Genomic DNA, 17,227 nt, shown 5'->3' with positions numbered 1-17,227 from the left:
GTATCAATTATGCCCTGCAGATGGGATCTCTCAGCTGCTTTTGCACAATGGAAAGCCAGTACTGGACCATACCTGAAGCTGCAGGTACAGACATAAAGAGAGTCAGGTGAAGCTGTCATATCCATTTCATTAGTGGGGTTATCATGCAGTCAGCTCTTAATTTCCTTCTGAAAACAAACATCCTACTCCCTTCCTCAAAGTAACATTTTCCAAAGAAAAGAAAACCAAGCCAAGCCCTGCACCGTTTTCTTACCTGCTTTGTATGCAATATATGAATGAACAATTGCTAAAGTTCCTGGCCACGGGATTGCTTCTTCTTTCTTTAGCATCTGAAAGAAAGGAGAAGGAACACTTGGCTGACACATTCTACCTCTAGGAAAGATGACACACGCTAAAGGGTTTCTTTCACAACTATTAAAATCAATGCCATTCTTTTTTTCCGGCCCTCCCCAGGCAACAAAACAACTTAAAATCCCCCTTTGTTCTACTCTTGGGTTGCTGCTAGTTCTGGTCCGGGACAAGAAGCCTGATGCTTTGTTGACATGTGATGGATGTGGGAGGCCAATGGGATAGAGAAATGAACCAGACTATGTCCACATATCAAAAGGAGGGAGAGGAAGACTGTGCTGCAGTGCTATCACTTGCATGGGGATAACACATAACCTTTCAAGAACTAAACAAAAAACATACATTTCATAAAATGGCAAGGAAGGGTAGCCATGCTGCTTTAAAGTCTACATTAAAAAACAAGATGAAGGCAATTAAATGATCATTTCTATGCTTGGTTGTTTCAGCAGGCAAGCATTCAGCCCCTAAAGAATTAATTAAAAAATAAATCCCTAAATGGATAACAAAATAGTGAGGCACTTGTAGGAAGAAGGGGGGTTGTGTTACTAATCACTAAAACATATGTGCCTGTGATATTCACAACTAGCTTATACACAGCACTCACAATAGTATGCCGAAATGGGGAGCGGGGAAGGAAATTCCAAGCAAATGAATACTGAGGTTTGAGTACTGGGGAAATTCTTCAACAGAAACATTATCCAGAAAAGATGCCTGATCCACAACTCAACACACACCTCAAGCAAGTAAAGATTGTATTTACTGCACACACAAAAACCTCCACAATAGTTTGGGAAGACCCTCAAGATTTAATAGCATGAAATACTCACACATCTGTGCTAAACCTCCCACAAGGGAAGCCTGTTTAATCACCGTGTCAGCAATTTTGTACATTCCCTTGCATCTACAAACATTGTCTGCTGATGAAATTTTAACTAGCTGAACAGGAATGAAGAGACAACATATCTGATCTTAAAACTCGCCAGTAGAGAGGATTGTGACTTCATGATTCACAAACTGCTGATCTAATTAGCTAAAGGAAAAACACTCTGATAGCAAAGAGCAGTCTCTGTGGAGAAAACTACACGTTACTTTGGCAAACGTGCATTTCCCACAAATGTGTTTTGTTGGTTAACAGTGATGCAGGAGTAGGGGGGCATTTCCAGAAGAGAACTGGTGGGTGGGAGACGGGTGTTTAATCATGTGGTTATTCATCACAAAACATTCCTCCCCAGCTGGGCTTATTTTTGCTCTCAGAGCCAGCTATGGGGAAAGATTTAGCATCTATCTCATGCCTGCTAACTCTCACCTGTGAAATGTGTCCCTGCATTATCACGCAAACATTGGTTTTCCAGCATGTAGCTTTGCCCTAGACCTTAAAATACTGGACTCTCCAACACATGTATTGTAGAATGAAGCTAAGATTGTATTTATTTTGTGGAAGGAGAAATAAAGATGCAAGCGAGTGCCTATGGATCAAAGGAAATCTTCCCTGTAAGTCTTCGAGCTGTGCTACGGCAAATAAATGGCTCTTTAGTACCCTGAGATGTGGAACAGAAAGGCAAATGTTTGATGGCTTTGAATTTGTGAGGCCATTTCAGGTATTGTCACCCTCTCAAAGTCTAAGCCATGTGCCCCACCCATTTTGACCAAAGCAGAGAACCATTGTAAGAGGCTTCCCCTTTTGTGTCAAACAATACCTGGTCTTGACATTTGGGACAGATCCACATGCCCTTGGGAATAGTTTTCAGAGGTGGGTCCAGACAGTCCAAGTGATACACACGTGAGCACGTGTCACACATCAGCAACTGCCCACTTTTCCTGCAAACACTGCAAAAATCTTCATGGATATCACCCTATAAAATTAGAGGGGGGAGAGGGAACTTACAAACTTTGAAAACTAAATTCCAGTTCAAAGTAAAGTCCTAAGTGAATGAAACCCCCAAAATAATATCCTTTTCAAGAAACACAGAAAGAAAACTACCAAAGGGTGCCTGATGATTAGATCCGCTTTCTTCAGTCAAAAAAGAACCACAAGGAACGTCTAGGGCCACAGCTTCTTCAAATGCCACCATGTCTACCCTAATACAATTTCAAACTATAAGGCACAGATCACTCATTTATATAGTTAAGGATCACACTAATCTCATTTCCAAGTAAGTGAAATTAAATGTGGGTTGAAAGTCCCAGTGGGGAAAATGTATGGAAAACATTTTTAAAGTGCCGCAATAGGTTCAGTTCTCCAGGAGGTGCAGAACTTGTCACCCACATTCTACTCAATGTCTGCATGAAACTGCTGGGTGGGATTAGTCAGCGTTTGAGTGTGTGCTGTCATCACCATGCTGATGACACACAGCTCTTATGTCATCTTCTGCAGGTAGGCAGTGGATGTGCTGATTGGTGCCTGGTCATGATAATGGACTGGATGAGGACCAACCAATGACATGAGTCTTAATCCAGCAAAGAAGGATTAGCAGGTGGATCTTCTGACCAGGTGAATGGCATGCAATCTGCTCTCACCAGGGTGAGACTTATTCTGAAAGGTCCATAGTCTGAGTGTCTTCCTGGATCCACTGCTGTCAGTTAAGGGACAGGTGGACCTGGTAGCGCAGAATGCCTCCAATAAGCTTTAGCTTCTGTTTTTTGTTACAAAAAAAGTTAAAAACCAAAAGACTGCAAGTCACTTGCAGTGCAATCGAAACCTAGGATCCACTGGGATGAAAGAATTTGGATATGGCAGATCTCAATGGGTGCTCAGCTGGTGGATCTTAAGATGGTATAACTTACACTAGCACAAGTTCCCCCCAGAAGGGGGCATTCTGGAGATGTGGCAGAGCAAGGAGAGACTTACTTACACCTCTTCCAAACACCTTCCAGTTCAGTCAAGTGACCCAGCAGGCCAGCCAACGTAGCTGGCAAAGAGTGTCCTATTCCTTCTGAACTGAGTTTGGAATAGGGGTAACTTTTGCCGGTGTAACATGCCAGCATTATTGATGCTACCTTTCTATAGTTAGGATTGCTCTATTCGACTTTTGTAGTAAGCAACTAATAATTTAAAATCCAACAATAGTAGCCCGATGCAACACTAGGAGCCCACTATACTGAGGTGCTTATTTTGTTTGGGGACAGAGTACATAAATCAAATAGGGAATATGAATATTCCAGTGCTGGAGAGGAGTGAAACCAACACATATACAAGAAATAAAAGGTGATTTCATTAACCATGATGGATGAGAGAGATTTGCTGTGGTGTTGTTGCTGCTATTGTATTTCTTTATTTCCAACGGCTATATGACCACACTGGATTGATAAGCCTCTAAGCAAATAAGCAAAATCTGCCCAGCTATAGGAGCAGAAAATTTTACCAATTGTGACCAGTGAAGTCATGGTCATTTCTAGGTGCCTGTGACATTTGTACAGCCTCATTCCACGCAGCATGCCAAATCACAACAGGAAAGCAAGGGGATGGGTTAGGCAGGTGGGGGCCAGAGATAAAATATAAAATTAATGCTTTCTATTGGCAAAATAACTGTGGCCTACACATTGGCAAGGTGCGATATATGGGGAACAGCACTGAGAAGAAAGGCTGCCTGGATTCTCTGCAAATATGAGTAAGATCTGCATATTTACCGTGCAATAAAATTATTGTTTGCAAAAGGCTATGGAATGCTTGGGCATGCTTAGCATGAGCATAAGCATAATTTCACCTGGGTGCTACCTCGCTACAGTCTTTCCTAAGAAATGTGCAGTATTCAACTTTAAGCATTTTAAATACTTAGGTTTCATGTGCCATCATCTTTTCACTATTTTGGAAGTAGAAGGCACTGGTTGCAAAATTAAGTTAATGCACCACTTTAATGCCTAATATAACTTTAACCTTGGTGCATCACTGCAGTATCCAGTAATAGGTATACTTTTTCTGATTTATCTTCCGTAAACTTGGCCATTCGATAGAAGAAACAGAAAACCTTGACCAAAACACCACCCCCAGCTGCAAAACATGAACAAAGGCCCCAGTACTAGTTTTAATAGCAAGAACATTTCAGTTTTGCATGACTCTTTGCATTACTTTCCCTTCCTTATCTCTTCCCTTTAGGAGAATCCATATGATGCAAAATTCGTAGCAAAGCCATTTAGTTTCCTTTTCTCTCTTTCCTTCTGCCTTTACCATCTCATAGTTACAATTTTTATTTGTAGATCACTGTACAGAAATGCAGAAAGAGAAAGAGCTAAAAAGAACAGAAATAAGGTAACAGAAAATGGCTTAATACATGAATTTCAATCAACCGAGGGCTGCTCTGGCAAATTGCTACATCCAAATCCCAATCTCTAAAGCTTTCTTCAAATTCAGAATACAGGGATAAAATTTGAAAGAAATAAAAGTGCCACAGCCTCCTTAAAATATGTCATTCAATCTTCCATATCAAACTGAGCAGTGGTAGGATTTGAATTATGCCAGATGTTTTCTACTGCCTTACATAGCATGCTAATGTGCCTAACTTTATTAAGAATACATATTAAATGATGCCAGAATACCAACCACGGGTGGGTGGGGGGATATTACCCACAAACATTAGCTGAGGCTTAAACTTTGACACTGAAAACCAAGCCTTCACACTTTGATGGAAACCTCTCTTAATTCCTAAACTTAGTGTGCTATCCTGACTTTGGCATGTAAAGATGCTTTGATTTTGCAAGTTCTACATATCAAATGAGTGCTGGATTCCAATGTTCGAATTATGGGGGGAAGGGGGGGCTTAATGAAAACCTCACATTTTATCCCTCAATCCCCCACCCAGCTTTTAAGTCAGTCATACTCCTCTCTGTAGCTTTCTACAGTGTTGTAGTAGTAGTAGCAGCTGAGTTTCACAAAATATAAGGGGGTTGGATCCCCTGTGACTTGAGCGTTGTTGGGTTCTAAAGTAGTTCAACCTATAATAATACAACCAGTTTCATATTGTCCACTCAACAGAGTTAATCTTTCATGTATCTCTTGAACACTTATGACTGCCCAAACTCAAAAGGCCTACTTTTTCCCCCTTGTATTTTGTGATTGCATGGAGGACAAACACAATGAGGTTTCCCTAGAACAGGGTGGGGAGCATGTAGCTCTCCAAATGATGCTGAACTAATTTACAAAATCCCCTGACCTCTAGCTGTGCTAGCCAGGACCAATGAAAGTTTGAGTACAGCAACATCTGGAAGGCCACAGAACCCACATCCTTCCCCTAGAGCGCCTGTTGAAGTAGAGCTCAAACCTACTGAGCATCTCAATCTGAGTAACTAATTATGGCAGTTAAAGATATTCAGAAGCTAACAAGATCAGAAGGTTGTACTCAGTTGTCTTTCTCCATTACTGGGCAGTCCTCTGCACCAGCAGAGGTTTCCATGAATGGAAGGGAAGCAGTTTTCATAATCTTCTGGGGGCCACCTGCCTCTTCAATCTCCACAATCCTTTGGAGCAGACTAGGGAAGGTCTAGGGACTGCAGAGAGATGGGGGGAAACCAGCAAACAATGCCTGCCCCCATTCCATTAATGGAATCCTATGTTGGATTAAAGTCTTTGGTGAGTAGAGGGCCACAACTGAAAACAAACCTATTTACCATAAATTCTCCCCAAAAAACCACACCACCGAAGTGAAATAGGAAGTGAATTTCTGGAGGAAGCGATACATTCATGTGATGTGTGTACATGTTTGGTGGATGGATATTTAACAAAACACTCTAGGCTTGAAGGCTGACGGCTAATCAGAATTACATCATTATCAAAAGCTCAGAACGTTATGTAAAAATGTGCAACGGACATCAACTGGAATGGCAATGAGCTCAGTGTCCTAGTGCTTTTTTTATAAAACAAATGTGCTCAAGAATCTAGCAACCTTTGTCAAACCTGTTATAATTCTTAGGAAGTAGAATGTGTTCGTGTGTATGTGTGACACCATGCTAAATCAGCAGGAAAGTCCTCTTTGTTTGGATCAATTTTTACTACTGCCTTCTGATAGTTTTAGTTACAGGTAGGTAGCTGTGTTGGTCTGCCGTCGAAACAAAATAAAAATAAAATAGAAAAATTCCTTCCGGTAGCACCTCTAAGAAGTGTGCATGCACACGAAAGCTCATACCAATGACAAACTTAAAGGTAAAGGGACCCCTGACCATTAGGTCCAGTTGTGACCGACTCTGGGGTTGCGCGCTCATCTCGCATTATTGGCCGAGGGAGCCGGCGTATAGCTTCCAGGTCATGTGGCCAGCATGACAAAGCCGCTTCTGGCAAACCAGAGCAGCACATGGAAACGCTGTTTACCTTCCCGCTGTAGCGGTTCCTATTTATCTACTTGCATTTTGACGTGCTTTCGAACTGCTAGGTTGGCAGGAGCTGGGACCAAGCAACGGGAGCTCACCCCATCACAGGGATTCGAACCGCCGACCTTCTGATCAGCAAGCCCTAGGCTCAGTGATTTAACCACAGCGCAAACTCTAAGGTCTCTAAGGTGCTACCGGAAGAAATTTTTCTATTTTATTTTTATTTTGTTCTGATAGTTCGGAGATTTCATGAATAATACAATACCTAGAGAATGAATGACTATGGCTCTTAACACAGAACTTGCATCCTGTAGGAATGCTGCCTGTTGATTTTATCTTTTGCAATACCCAGCAGTGCAGAAAAGATACTGATGGTGTTCCTGATTTGGCTATTCTTGACTGCTTCAACAATGAGGCTACAGATACAGTTATGTAAGTTAGAGCAATCCTCAAGCTGCATATTTCATGAATGAGATGCAGAGGCTCTTTAGCTCAGCAGCATAAAAAACACATTGGAGGAACATCTAGTGCAGCCCACTAGAACATAGAAGTTATACAAGTCTGATTGTGTGTAAAATGTGTTCATTAGTTGGGTCTTACAACCATGGAGCTATTTATTATGAGGAAACGAAGGTACAGAGAAGTGATGAGACTTGACCAAGGTCGTGAGTCCAGAACTTCCAATTCCAACCCAGCTGTCATGAGAAGGATGGATTTACCTCCCTTCTGAGTAATAAAAAATTACTCCCCCACTCTCCAAAAACAGACAGTGCTGCAGATCAGCTACGGGTTAGATCAACTTTAATTCAGCAACAGCCTGTGCTAAACTGGCAGAATAGGCAACTGGGCTCACATACCAGAAGGATACTTTCACAGAAAAGAAAACTTTCCCCCATATAGGTATGCAGAATCCATAAACGAGAAGCAACTGCCAGGTGTCAGTGAAGGCACTCACTCTGACTCCTCTTAACGCTGTGTCCAACTATCTTGAGCAAGAATTCCTCCTTACTTTATTGATTCAGTAATAATACAAGTTACAGGTAGGTAGCCGTGTTGGTCTGAGTCGAAACAAAATTAAAAAATTCCTTCAGTAGCACCTTAAAGACCAACTAAGTTTTTATTTTGGTATGAGCTTTCGTGTGCATGAGGAATTTTTTTATTCAGTAATAATACGTAATTGTTCCTAAGGCTTCTGTGTGACAGGATCCGTTCCCCTTCTGCCACTAGATTGCTGAAATACATCACATATGCACTGTCTTTAATTCACTGCATCGCTGTGCATCTGCAAAGGGTTTATGGAACTTTGAAATATTTGCCCTTCTAACTCTACAATTCTATGATATGAACATTCTGGCATGTCCTGTGGATATCATATACTACATATATACTACTCCAGAGTTTTGGGGGGTGGAGGTGGGAAGGTACAAGAAGAAGTGTAGGGGCCTGAAGAAGGGGGTCATATTATTGCAGTTTACCATAATACCAGTGCATCTAAAGAACCAAATTCTGAAGTCTCCACGGTCCCTTTGAACAGCAAACCTCTCAGGAAGAATTACTTACGTCTGTGGAGCTGGGGCTGGGCAGGGACACAGGATGAACAGTTGCGGGGAAAGAAAATGTGGTCTCTGTCTTTTCATTTTCAGGGGAGTCAGGATGACTGGACAGAGGGGATGTGGGGGTCAGAGCCCCAAACCCCAGCACCGTGTTGTATTTAGGTGGACGACCTACACATTAACAAAAGGGAACAAAAAGGGGAGGGGAAATAATCTTACATACCTTTGGCCAGTGCTCCTCATTGGCTAGCATGGAAAAAAGGAAGTGATGTAGTACAGAGAAGAAGTTAGTATTATAGTCACGAGTGAAAGAAAGCCAAGTAAGGACTGTAAAGTTATTTTTTAAGACACTTAAAGGAGAATTGTGTAAGGAAGGATGGTATCACAAGAGAGAAAACACATGCGTCCAGAAAGAGCGCTACTCCCAATATATCTATATAACCACACTAATGTCTTTAACTTTTAACTTACCACCCCCAAATTCCACTGGCAAAGGAAAGCTGCCATGATTTCTACCACTCTAGTTTATCATGGTATCTCCATCACATTGTTATGACTGTTGGTAAATCACCCTCAATGAGCCTAAGGTGAAACCTAAATCTAAATACCACCTTTGTGCTAAGAAAAATTCACAACATTCCACAAATGCCAGAGAAAATCACGGCCTGCAACCCCATGAGATCTCTCTCAGCAAAAGGAGCTGTACGGTAGCCTAGGTGGGAGAAAGCCTCAACAAAGCAAATCTGCAAGTATGAAGAGTTCAGATAAAATCCTATCCTGCTGACTGTAGGAAGATATAACTCACGATAAAGTGTGCTATTATTCCAAGTGAAATCACAACACTGTAGGAGACACCAATATTTGTCTTTTGCATTACCACTACTCTGATGATTGATGAGAGGCATACACTCAGAGAGGATATTTAAGATATTTAAGCAGTCAATAAGTGAAGCTAGAGACTGAGAAAAGAGGCAGGAAGTTCAAATTAAACATGCATAGTAATCATCATCTTCAGTAAATGACACCTAACAACTCTGATGGAAAGTGGCACTGAAGGCCAATGCCCTCTGTGTGTTGAGGGACAGAAAGCCAACATCAGTGCAAAAAAAAACCAGTACATCCAATTTTGCTTCAGGTGAGAAACAAATTATGCAAGGAAAGGAACATCTGATCTCCTGGGGAAATGCACTAACAGCTGAACTGAGCAGTTATGGCGGCAATTTTGGGGGAAAGTAAAGCCTGCTCCATGTAAACTGCAATGAGACCACCATCTTATTTTTAAGATGCCAAAAGCTGCCAAAGGCTAAAACGTAAACAAAAACCAGGCACTATCACTTCAAGGAAATTCAAATCAGTGGGCTAAGCAGAAAGAGACAAATACACTCTATTGAAACTGCTGAGCTACCTAATAACTCACCCAAACACTCATGTGCATGAACACACCATCCTACTAGGTACATAGTGATTTTACCTTTTAACATTTGAAATATCAAGTATTATACAACTTATGTCCTCTGACCTGGCCATTTGTTTTTGAACAATAAGCCCAGGAGCAGAGGAAACATTAGAAAGCATTACAGAAAGGGCACTCAGTGCTCACCCATGACATTTAGCACACGATATGGCAGCACACGAGAGCAGATCAGTAGTAACTTGTCTCAAACACAAAACAGACATGCTTGGTAGTGTATTGGCAACAAGCATTGATGATATAGTACCTTTCTGATTCCTGGCCATCAACATACATTCTCTGGTGATTTTAGGGTCACCTAAAGCATTAGGAATTAACTTAACCTCTTTTGAACTCAACCATGTCGATAGCCGTCACAAACTACTGAAGCAGAGGGCTTCATCTCAAAACTTCAAAAACTGCATCATCTGCTTCTTGAAGACCAAACAACACTTAAAGGTTCAAGATGCAGGGAGAATGCAGAAACCTTCCCTCCTCAAGAAGTGCAAACCTTCCACAGTTCACACCATCTCAGTTTCAACTGGGCTCTCTTTCCTTTAATACTAGATATATTGTTCACAGTGGAAGCAGCACAGTTTAGATCAAGGGATAAAAATAGATATCCCAAGTTCTATTCTTGTTCCATGGATTGACTGCCCCATGCTCTGCTTTACCTGCCTTATAGTTTTACATGGATAATTTCTAAAATACATTTCAGAATTGCCTTATATGCAGTTTGCCAGAGTTTTCCATTTGCAACATGACTCCTAACCCTTAACAGTTTACAGATCACTAGGGCACATGAATAGATATGACCATGTTACTACTGCCTTTTTTGTTAGTATTTTAATCAACTGTAAAGTTGGGGGGGGGGAGAGTATGCAAATGGAAAACTAGTGAATTGCATGTGTGGCAGCCTAAACAAAGTCTGTACGTTAAAAAAGGGAAAATGGCAAATTACTGGTGCCATTCCACCAGCAAGATCAAGAATTCAGAACTTTGAAATCTAAGGAGAAAATTCGTGTGGGAAGAATTTTGCAAGCATCCCTGTAATAATTTTAAGAGTACCATGGTTGCCACACGATTTCATCAAATATCAAGTAACTCGCCTTTCAAAGAAACCTGAACATGTTCTTAACAGCACAAGGAATAATTTCATAAACAGTGAGTCCTAACATAGGACCAAACGCACTTAGCCACTACACAGGAAGAGTCTCAGAATGGGAGCTCAGTTACCACCTTGGCATCTCCCTTCTAGTCTGCATGACGGGTTACATTTACTAATCTGGGTTGGGAATCTTTACTGGCCAGAGACAGTTTACATACAGGCAATTCTCCCATTTATATCTTTATTCATTCCAGATTACCCTCAAAGCCTACCAACAAAGGATGCTTCTGTAGAGCAGCTGCCTACCAGGGTTACATCATACCTACTATGTGTATTCAGTACCACAAAACTATTTTCTATATTGTTTTATTTCAATCCAAAAGAAAGGGAAATAAACATACAGGGAGGTGCTATTATGAGACACCTACCTCGTTTACGTGTCCCAGGATGCATTGTGCTGTTCAGGTATGTGACTGCGCTCTTCTTGCGCTTTACAGAAGAAAGGAACAAAGTAGTTAGTCAACTGTTTTGGCGAGTGACAGCTACATCTACACACACACACACACACACACAGACACACACACAGAGTGACTATATAAAAAATCTGGAAGAACACAAGTGTTGAGACCCATTGAAGCAAACAAGCTTTTGCACTTAAATCCATAAATTTCAGTAAGAATCAAATGTAGGTTTAACTTTCTTCAGATTATGTCCATTATCGTTTCAGCGTTTGGATACAACCCTGTAGAAAGGCTATAAATAATAATAATAATATTTATTTATTTATTTATTTATTTATTTATTTATTTATTTATACATTATTTATACCCCTCCCATCTGGCTGGGTTTCCCCAGCCACTCTGGGCGGCTTCCAACAGAAAATAAAATACAGTAATCTATTAAACATTAAAATACTCCCTAAACAGGGAGTCAGATGTCTTCTAAAAATCTGGTAGCTGTTTTTTCTCTTTGACATCTGTTGGGAGGGCGTTCCGTTCCACAGGGCAGGCGCCACTACCAAGAAGGCCCTCTGCCTGGTTCCCTGCAACTTGGCTTCTCGCAACGAGGGAACTGCCAGAAGGCCCTCGGTGCTGGACCTCAGTGTCCGGGCAGAACAATGGGAGTGGAGACGCTCCTTCAGGTATACTGGACCGAGGCCATTTAGGGCTAGCCTTTCACACAATTACGGGCAATGCTGATCCCATTTGTGATGAGAGAAATAATTCAATGCCAAGTCTGCAATCATGCCAGAGAAGAAGGAGGAGGAGGAAAGATATAAGAGAAAGAAAGTATAAAGTAGGAAACTTCTTTCCATTTATAATTGTCCTTCATGCTCTCTTAAGTGATGACAGTCCCACTGTCTAGCTTGGAATGTGCTTGCTTTCATACACCTAGAATGCTGAAGCAATGAGCAAAATGCTTTTCAGCAAGTCATTTACTTATTTTATAAGCAAATTTTTTTACCTCAGGCTCAAAGACAGCTCCGCTGTACACTGGATTTGCTGTTGTCCTTCGTTTCCTTTCTTGTCGCTTACTTTGTATTTCTTGGGGAAAGGGTAGAAATAAAAGCATTTGTAAAGGGCACAAAGACCTCAATATCTAGTATGAGCAAGTTAGGCGTCAGGAACTATGGTTTCTGAAACGTTCTATGCAAACCTAATTCTGAAGAAACATCCATATTATATAAATGGGTTGAAAGTAAAGAGGAAAGTGAAGTAATAGAAAGTAAATTAGCTTGAGAAAGCATTTCCTGCTGTTCCAAAAGCTCTCAGCTGATATTTTTATCTTCCACATTCTATGCCACAAAAAAAATTGTTGCTGGCAACTTATTTCTGACAGAAGCAGGGAGGTATTTGAAGACTGATTTATTTGTTTTACTTATATCCCAGTATTTCTCAATGCAATGAGCCAAAGGTGGATTACAGCAACTTCATATCAAAATATTGCAAACTTTCTCCAAACCACACCCATGTGCCGCACACCTGACTTCATATGTGACAACAGGTGTAGGGCAGGTAGAGATGTGGCTGCCAAAGCACAATTGAGAGCTTAAAGCATGCTCCCTGTTGTTCAAAGTGGAGCAGATGGAACTGCAGTGGACTGATGGATCCGCTGTGCAGAAAGTGATAACAACAACAACAACAACAACAACAACAACAACAACAACAACAACAATTTATTTATACCCCACCCATCTGGCCGGGCCTCCCCAGCCACTCTGGGCGGCTTCCAACAGAAATTTTAAAATACAATAATTTATTAAACAATAAAAGCTTCCCTAAAAGTAGGCTTGGAGTCACTGAATTTCAGCTGATGGGCGAAAACTTCAAGCCTCATGTTTTCTTTTGCAGCACACTTTGTCGCACAGAAATGAAAAATCAGTCATCTGACTTCATAGTGAGATCAGCTGATTGGCAGAATCGCTGCCAGGGTTGAGGGAACCCAGGATCCAGCCTGCCAGTCAGATTAATTTCCCTCAATTTAAACAATGTGCTAATTAATTGATAAAGGAAATTAAGTTATTTGAAAAATAGTACTGTGGTGGTTCTCATATTGAAGAAACCATATTTGTGGCCTTAGATCAGGCATATTTGTGGCCTTAGATCAGGCATCCCCAAACTTCGGCCCTCCAGATGTTTTGGACTACAATTCCCATCTTCCCCGACCTCTGGTCCTGTTAGCTAGGGATCATGGGAGTTGTAGGCCAAAACATCTGGAGGGCCGCAGTTTGGGGATGCCTGCCTTAGATCTCCTAGTCAGAAACCTAAAAATCAGACTAGCATTTAGGATCATCATCCTAATTGGTCATTTTTTCAAGTCCAGGAAACAATCCATAACCTTGAACAGAAAATATTTCATTTTTAAACTGATATTTTAAACTTTGATACATGGGAAAGTATGCACTCTAAGCAGAAATATTTGAAACTTTTACATTAATTCCAGAGCTCTGGAATAATTTATGCAACTCAATCCTAAACTTAGTTACTTGGAAGTAAGCCCTATTAAGTTAAATAAACTTTTTCCTTGATAGTGTGCAAAGACTGAAGCCATAGTCATTTTTCTTACCTTCTAGATGGTCATGTGTAACCAGTCCAAGAGACACCATGAAGGCAAGTTTCTGTATCAGAAAAGAAGAAGAAAACAATTCACTCAAATTAAAAGATGAACTAAACTTCTATTAAGGTGAAATAGTAGCTTTAAAAAAATAATACAATTTTCACTGAGCAATTCTTCAAAAACATGCACCACCTATGTACTATCTTAAATGGCACTTCATAAAATGACACACTGCCGTCAGTCTCCTAGAGGTCTTTACGCAGCAGGTACACTAGTGTTTTCTACAGCAACCGCATAAAGGCTGGACAACATAAATGCATATAGGTGATTCCTAAAGCCTGACTAGGCCAGGGTTCCCAGAAGCATGGACTTGGGAGTTAAAAGATGCAGACACAAGTGTTGCTTCAGAGAACCACCAATTTAAAACCAGCTGCACCTGTAACTGCTGAATTACAATACATCAAGTACATTGCTATCACTTGTGGACTGACCTAAGACAAAATATTTGTTAGCATACTGAATAAGATAATTGGCATAACTATGCTAGGATGTCTGTATGATCAACAACTGCTTTGTGAATTACCACTGCTAATTAGATACATTGGCTGTACTACTCCACATTTCAGCTTCCTCTGACCACTGTTTACAAATAGCCCCCAACTCCACACCTAACAGTTCAGCTTCACCCTAGGCCTTTGTTGTCCATTCAAAACTAATTAATTTGAAAAATACATTTTTAAAAACCCTGTATAAATTTGCATGTGTATCAGATATTTGTAAAATTCTCATGATTTTACGGTTTATCTTTTTGTAAATTGCTTTGAGGTTGGTTTGTTTTTACAATCAAGCAATGTATAAATGAATATTTTTTTTAAAAAAATAACATTACACTTTATGAAAGTGAAAATAGAACATAGTGTGATTTGAATTATGAAAGCCATAGTTATCTAACTGCAGATTACTTGAAACCTGAAAACACGGAAGCCTTCCAGCACAAGCAAGGATTTCTGAACTGTCCAGATGATTGCTGCATAAGCTGTTTGCTCAGAACATCACAGCTGTATGCATCTATTTTAAAGAGACAGCCAAGTTATGCTATTCTTAGACTGCTATAAAAAGTTTTAGGGCATGAGAAGCGTGAGATTCAAAAAGCAGTAGTTCACTTTCATCTCATCTAGCACAACTGTTCAGGTCAAGTATTTGCAGTTTATTATTTCTTACCTCCATGAACCGTGTTTTATATTTCAAGAGACACTAGACCTATGAGACAATGTTTGGCATGAATCACACAGACTGCAAAAGGACAGCCACAGTGAAGCAAAAAAGTATTTCAGGTTCTTACATATTAAGTAAATTGGTAAAAAGTGAACTCTCTTGGCTCATTTAATATCTTCCCCTTCGCAGAGGGGGAAACCAAGATCTCCCCCTTTAAAAAAAATATCAGAATTTTGATGGTAGAATATTGTCTAAATGGGCCCCGAGGGAGATTCTCTAGTTCCAGTTGATTTTGTGTGTTGCTCAAGCTGCCAGAATCCAGGTTTCTTAGCTTGCGCTTTCTGAAAGGTTTGCAGGGTGATAGCTATGTTAGCCTCTTGCGGCAAGAAAAGGAAAAAAAGAAAGAATTGTGGCACATTGAAGACTCACAAATCTATTATGGTAGAAGCTTCCATGGACTACAGTCCATTTCATCAGAAGTGTTTTTCTGAGTTGCAGGTATTCATAGAAAACAAGCTGTCTGAAATGCTATTATAACTCCACTCACCCAAGGAAAGAATAAACTCACCCAATCTCTCTTTTAAACAGCTGAGGGAACCTTCACACACTCACTTAAATGTGTCATTGTCCCACAGGAAAAAAATCCACAGGCATTTATGTTATTTATAATGTGTCATTTTCAAACTTACATGATGCAAATGTTCAGGAGATTGCTTAAACAAAAACCCTGTTTGTTGAAATGGATGGTTACCAGCGAGCTGTAGATTTATCGTTAAATTTGTATGGGTATTAAAACATGCACCAGTACAATATAGCTACTATGTGAATATAATTTGGGTCTTATTATTTGTTATACAAACCATAATTATGAGATTTTTCACAGGGTGTATTTTCATCTTTGGTGTTTCATAACAGGAAAGGTTATGAAAAGGGGCACCATCATGAAAGGCCTGGGAAGGGAGGGCTAGAGACACTTGGAGGACCTTCAAGCCAAGGTGTCAGGACACTCTCAGCTTTCAGGAAAGGCCAGTGTGTGTGTGTGTGTGTGTGTGTGTGTGTGTGTGTGTGTGTGTGTAAGATGATTGTATTGGACATCCCTGCACAAAGTCTCTTGGGACATCCTTAAGCAGAGCCATCCTAGCCCCCATGCTACCTTTGCAAGGGGAGGGGCAGTCAAGGCCATATGTCAAGAATGCTTTGATGGTGTTTCCTGCTTGGCAGGGGGTTGGACTGGATGGCCTTTGTGGTCTCTTCCAACTCTGTGATTCTATGATTCTATGAATACAACTTTTCCTTAGTCAAACAAGGCCAACTGAAACATGTTTAAAATGTGGCTGTGGGATTGGAGAAGTTGCCGTGCGTGATGCAATCTGAACACTCAAAAGAACTAAGGATAATTTGAGATATCTATGTATGTAGCACAGTAGAGCGAGCCGGAAAAGCCACTGTTCAAGCCTTATCTTAGACAAGAACTTAAAGCAAGACTAGATTCTTTCGGCCTCCTTTCTGGAATATGGGGTGTTAATACTGGCCTCCATTACAGGGTTATTGCAAAAATTGCTAAGAAAACATGAAGCACTTTGAACACCCTTAAGTGCTACATACATGCATCATTATCATAAGGTCAGGAGCTCTTGCATTCTTTCTTCCAGCCCTGAAAATATTTGGTGAACAGGAATTTGTGGCTAGATTTAGCATTCCTCAGACATATAGACCTCTTCATTGCAGCAATAACACTGTGAAGAATGTGAATCTCTTTTGAGAGGAAAAGCGGCATTAAAATGTAGATGAAAATAAGCATTTCTAAAGAGAGATTTTTTAAAAAAATATCTGCCCAACCCCACAAAAGGATATTGTAGATATTTGTACTAGTACCTGTGGGTTTTCTTCTCGTTTTGGTTTGGGTGGTGCAGGAGGAGCAACTGTATGAATCTCTGTTGGCTTCTCCTCTGTTTCCGCTTGGGGTTTGATAGTCTGAAAGAGAAACAGCAGCAAGTGAACACAGGTTTCTTAAATTCCTAAACAAACAGAAACTGCGGCCAGTGTTTTTCTTTACCAAAATGAAGAAAAGGATGGAAAAGGATCCAAACAATACACTAAATGTTTTCCCCAAGAGGTCCTTTAAAAAGTGTGGTACATTTTAAGTAGTGAAAACACAATCCCAAATAAAAATTACTATTTAGAACATCAAGTGTACAA

General features: G+C 40.5%; 1 protein-coding gene across 9 annotated transcripts in view; it reads right to left on the bottom strand.

Moving 5' to 3' along the window:
• PHF21A (PHD finger protein 21A) overlaps positions 1-17,227 on the bottom strand; it is a 131,829-nt gene that overhangs the window by 6,932 nt on the left and 107,670 nt on the right. For 5 of the 9 annotated variants that reach the window (XM_060274615.1, XM_060274642.1, XM_035115652.2 and 2 more), the window contains exons 10-16: positions 16,904-17,002; positions 13,823-13,874; positions 12,221-12,300; positions 11,185-11,245; positions 8,206-8,369; positions 2,046-2,201; positions 254-329 (exon numbers count right to left, since the gene is read on the bottom strand). In XM_060274615.1, the coding sequence (XP_060130598.1) occupies positions 254-329; positions 2,046-2,201; positions 8,206-8,369; positions 11,185-11,245; positions 12,221-12,300; positions 13,823-13,874; positions 16,904-17,002 (688 nt within the window). Of the gene's footprint in view, positions 1-253; positions 330-2,045; positions 2,202-8,205; positions 8,370-8,421; positions 8,445-11,184; positions 11,246-12,220; positions 12,301-13,822; positions 13,875-16,903; positions 17,003-17,227 lie in introns of all 9 variants that reach the window. The other 4 variants (XM_060274628.1, XM_035115679.2, XM_035115670.2 and 1 more) reach the window with 2 other exon arrangements.

The sequence above is a fragment of the Zootoca vivipara genome, chromosome 1 (assembly GCF_963506605.1).
Source record: "Zootoca vivipara chromosome 1, rZooViv1.1, whole genome shotgun sequence".
In the NCBI taxonomy this organism is placed as follows: domain Eukaryota; kingdom Metazoa; phylum Chordata; class Lepidosauria; order Squamata; family Lacertidae; genus Zootoca; species Zootoca vivipara.
The sequence above is the reverse complement of the archived record's forward strand: the minus strand, read 5'-3'. Positions and strand labels throughout refer to the sequence as shown.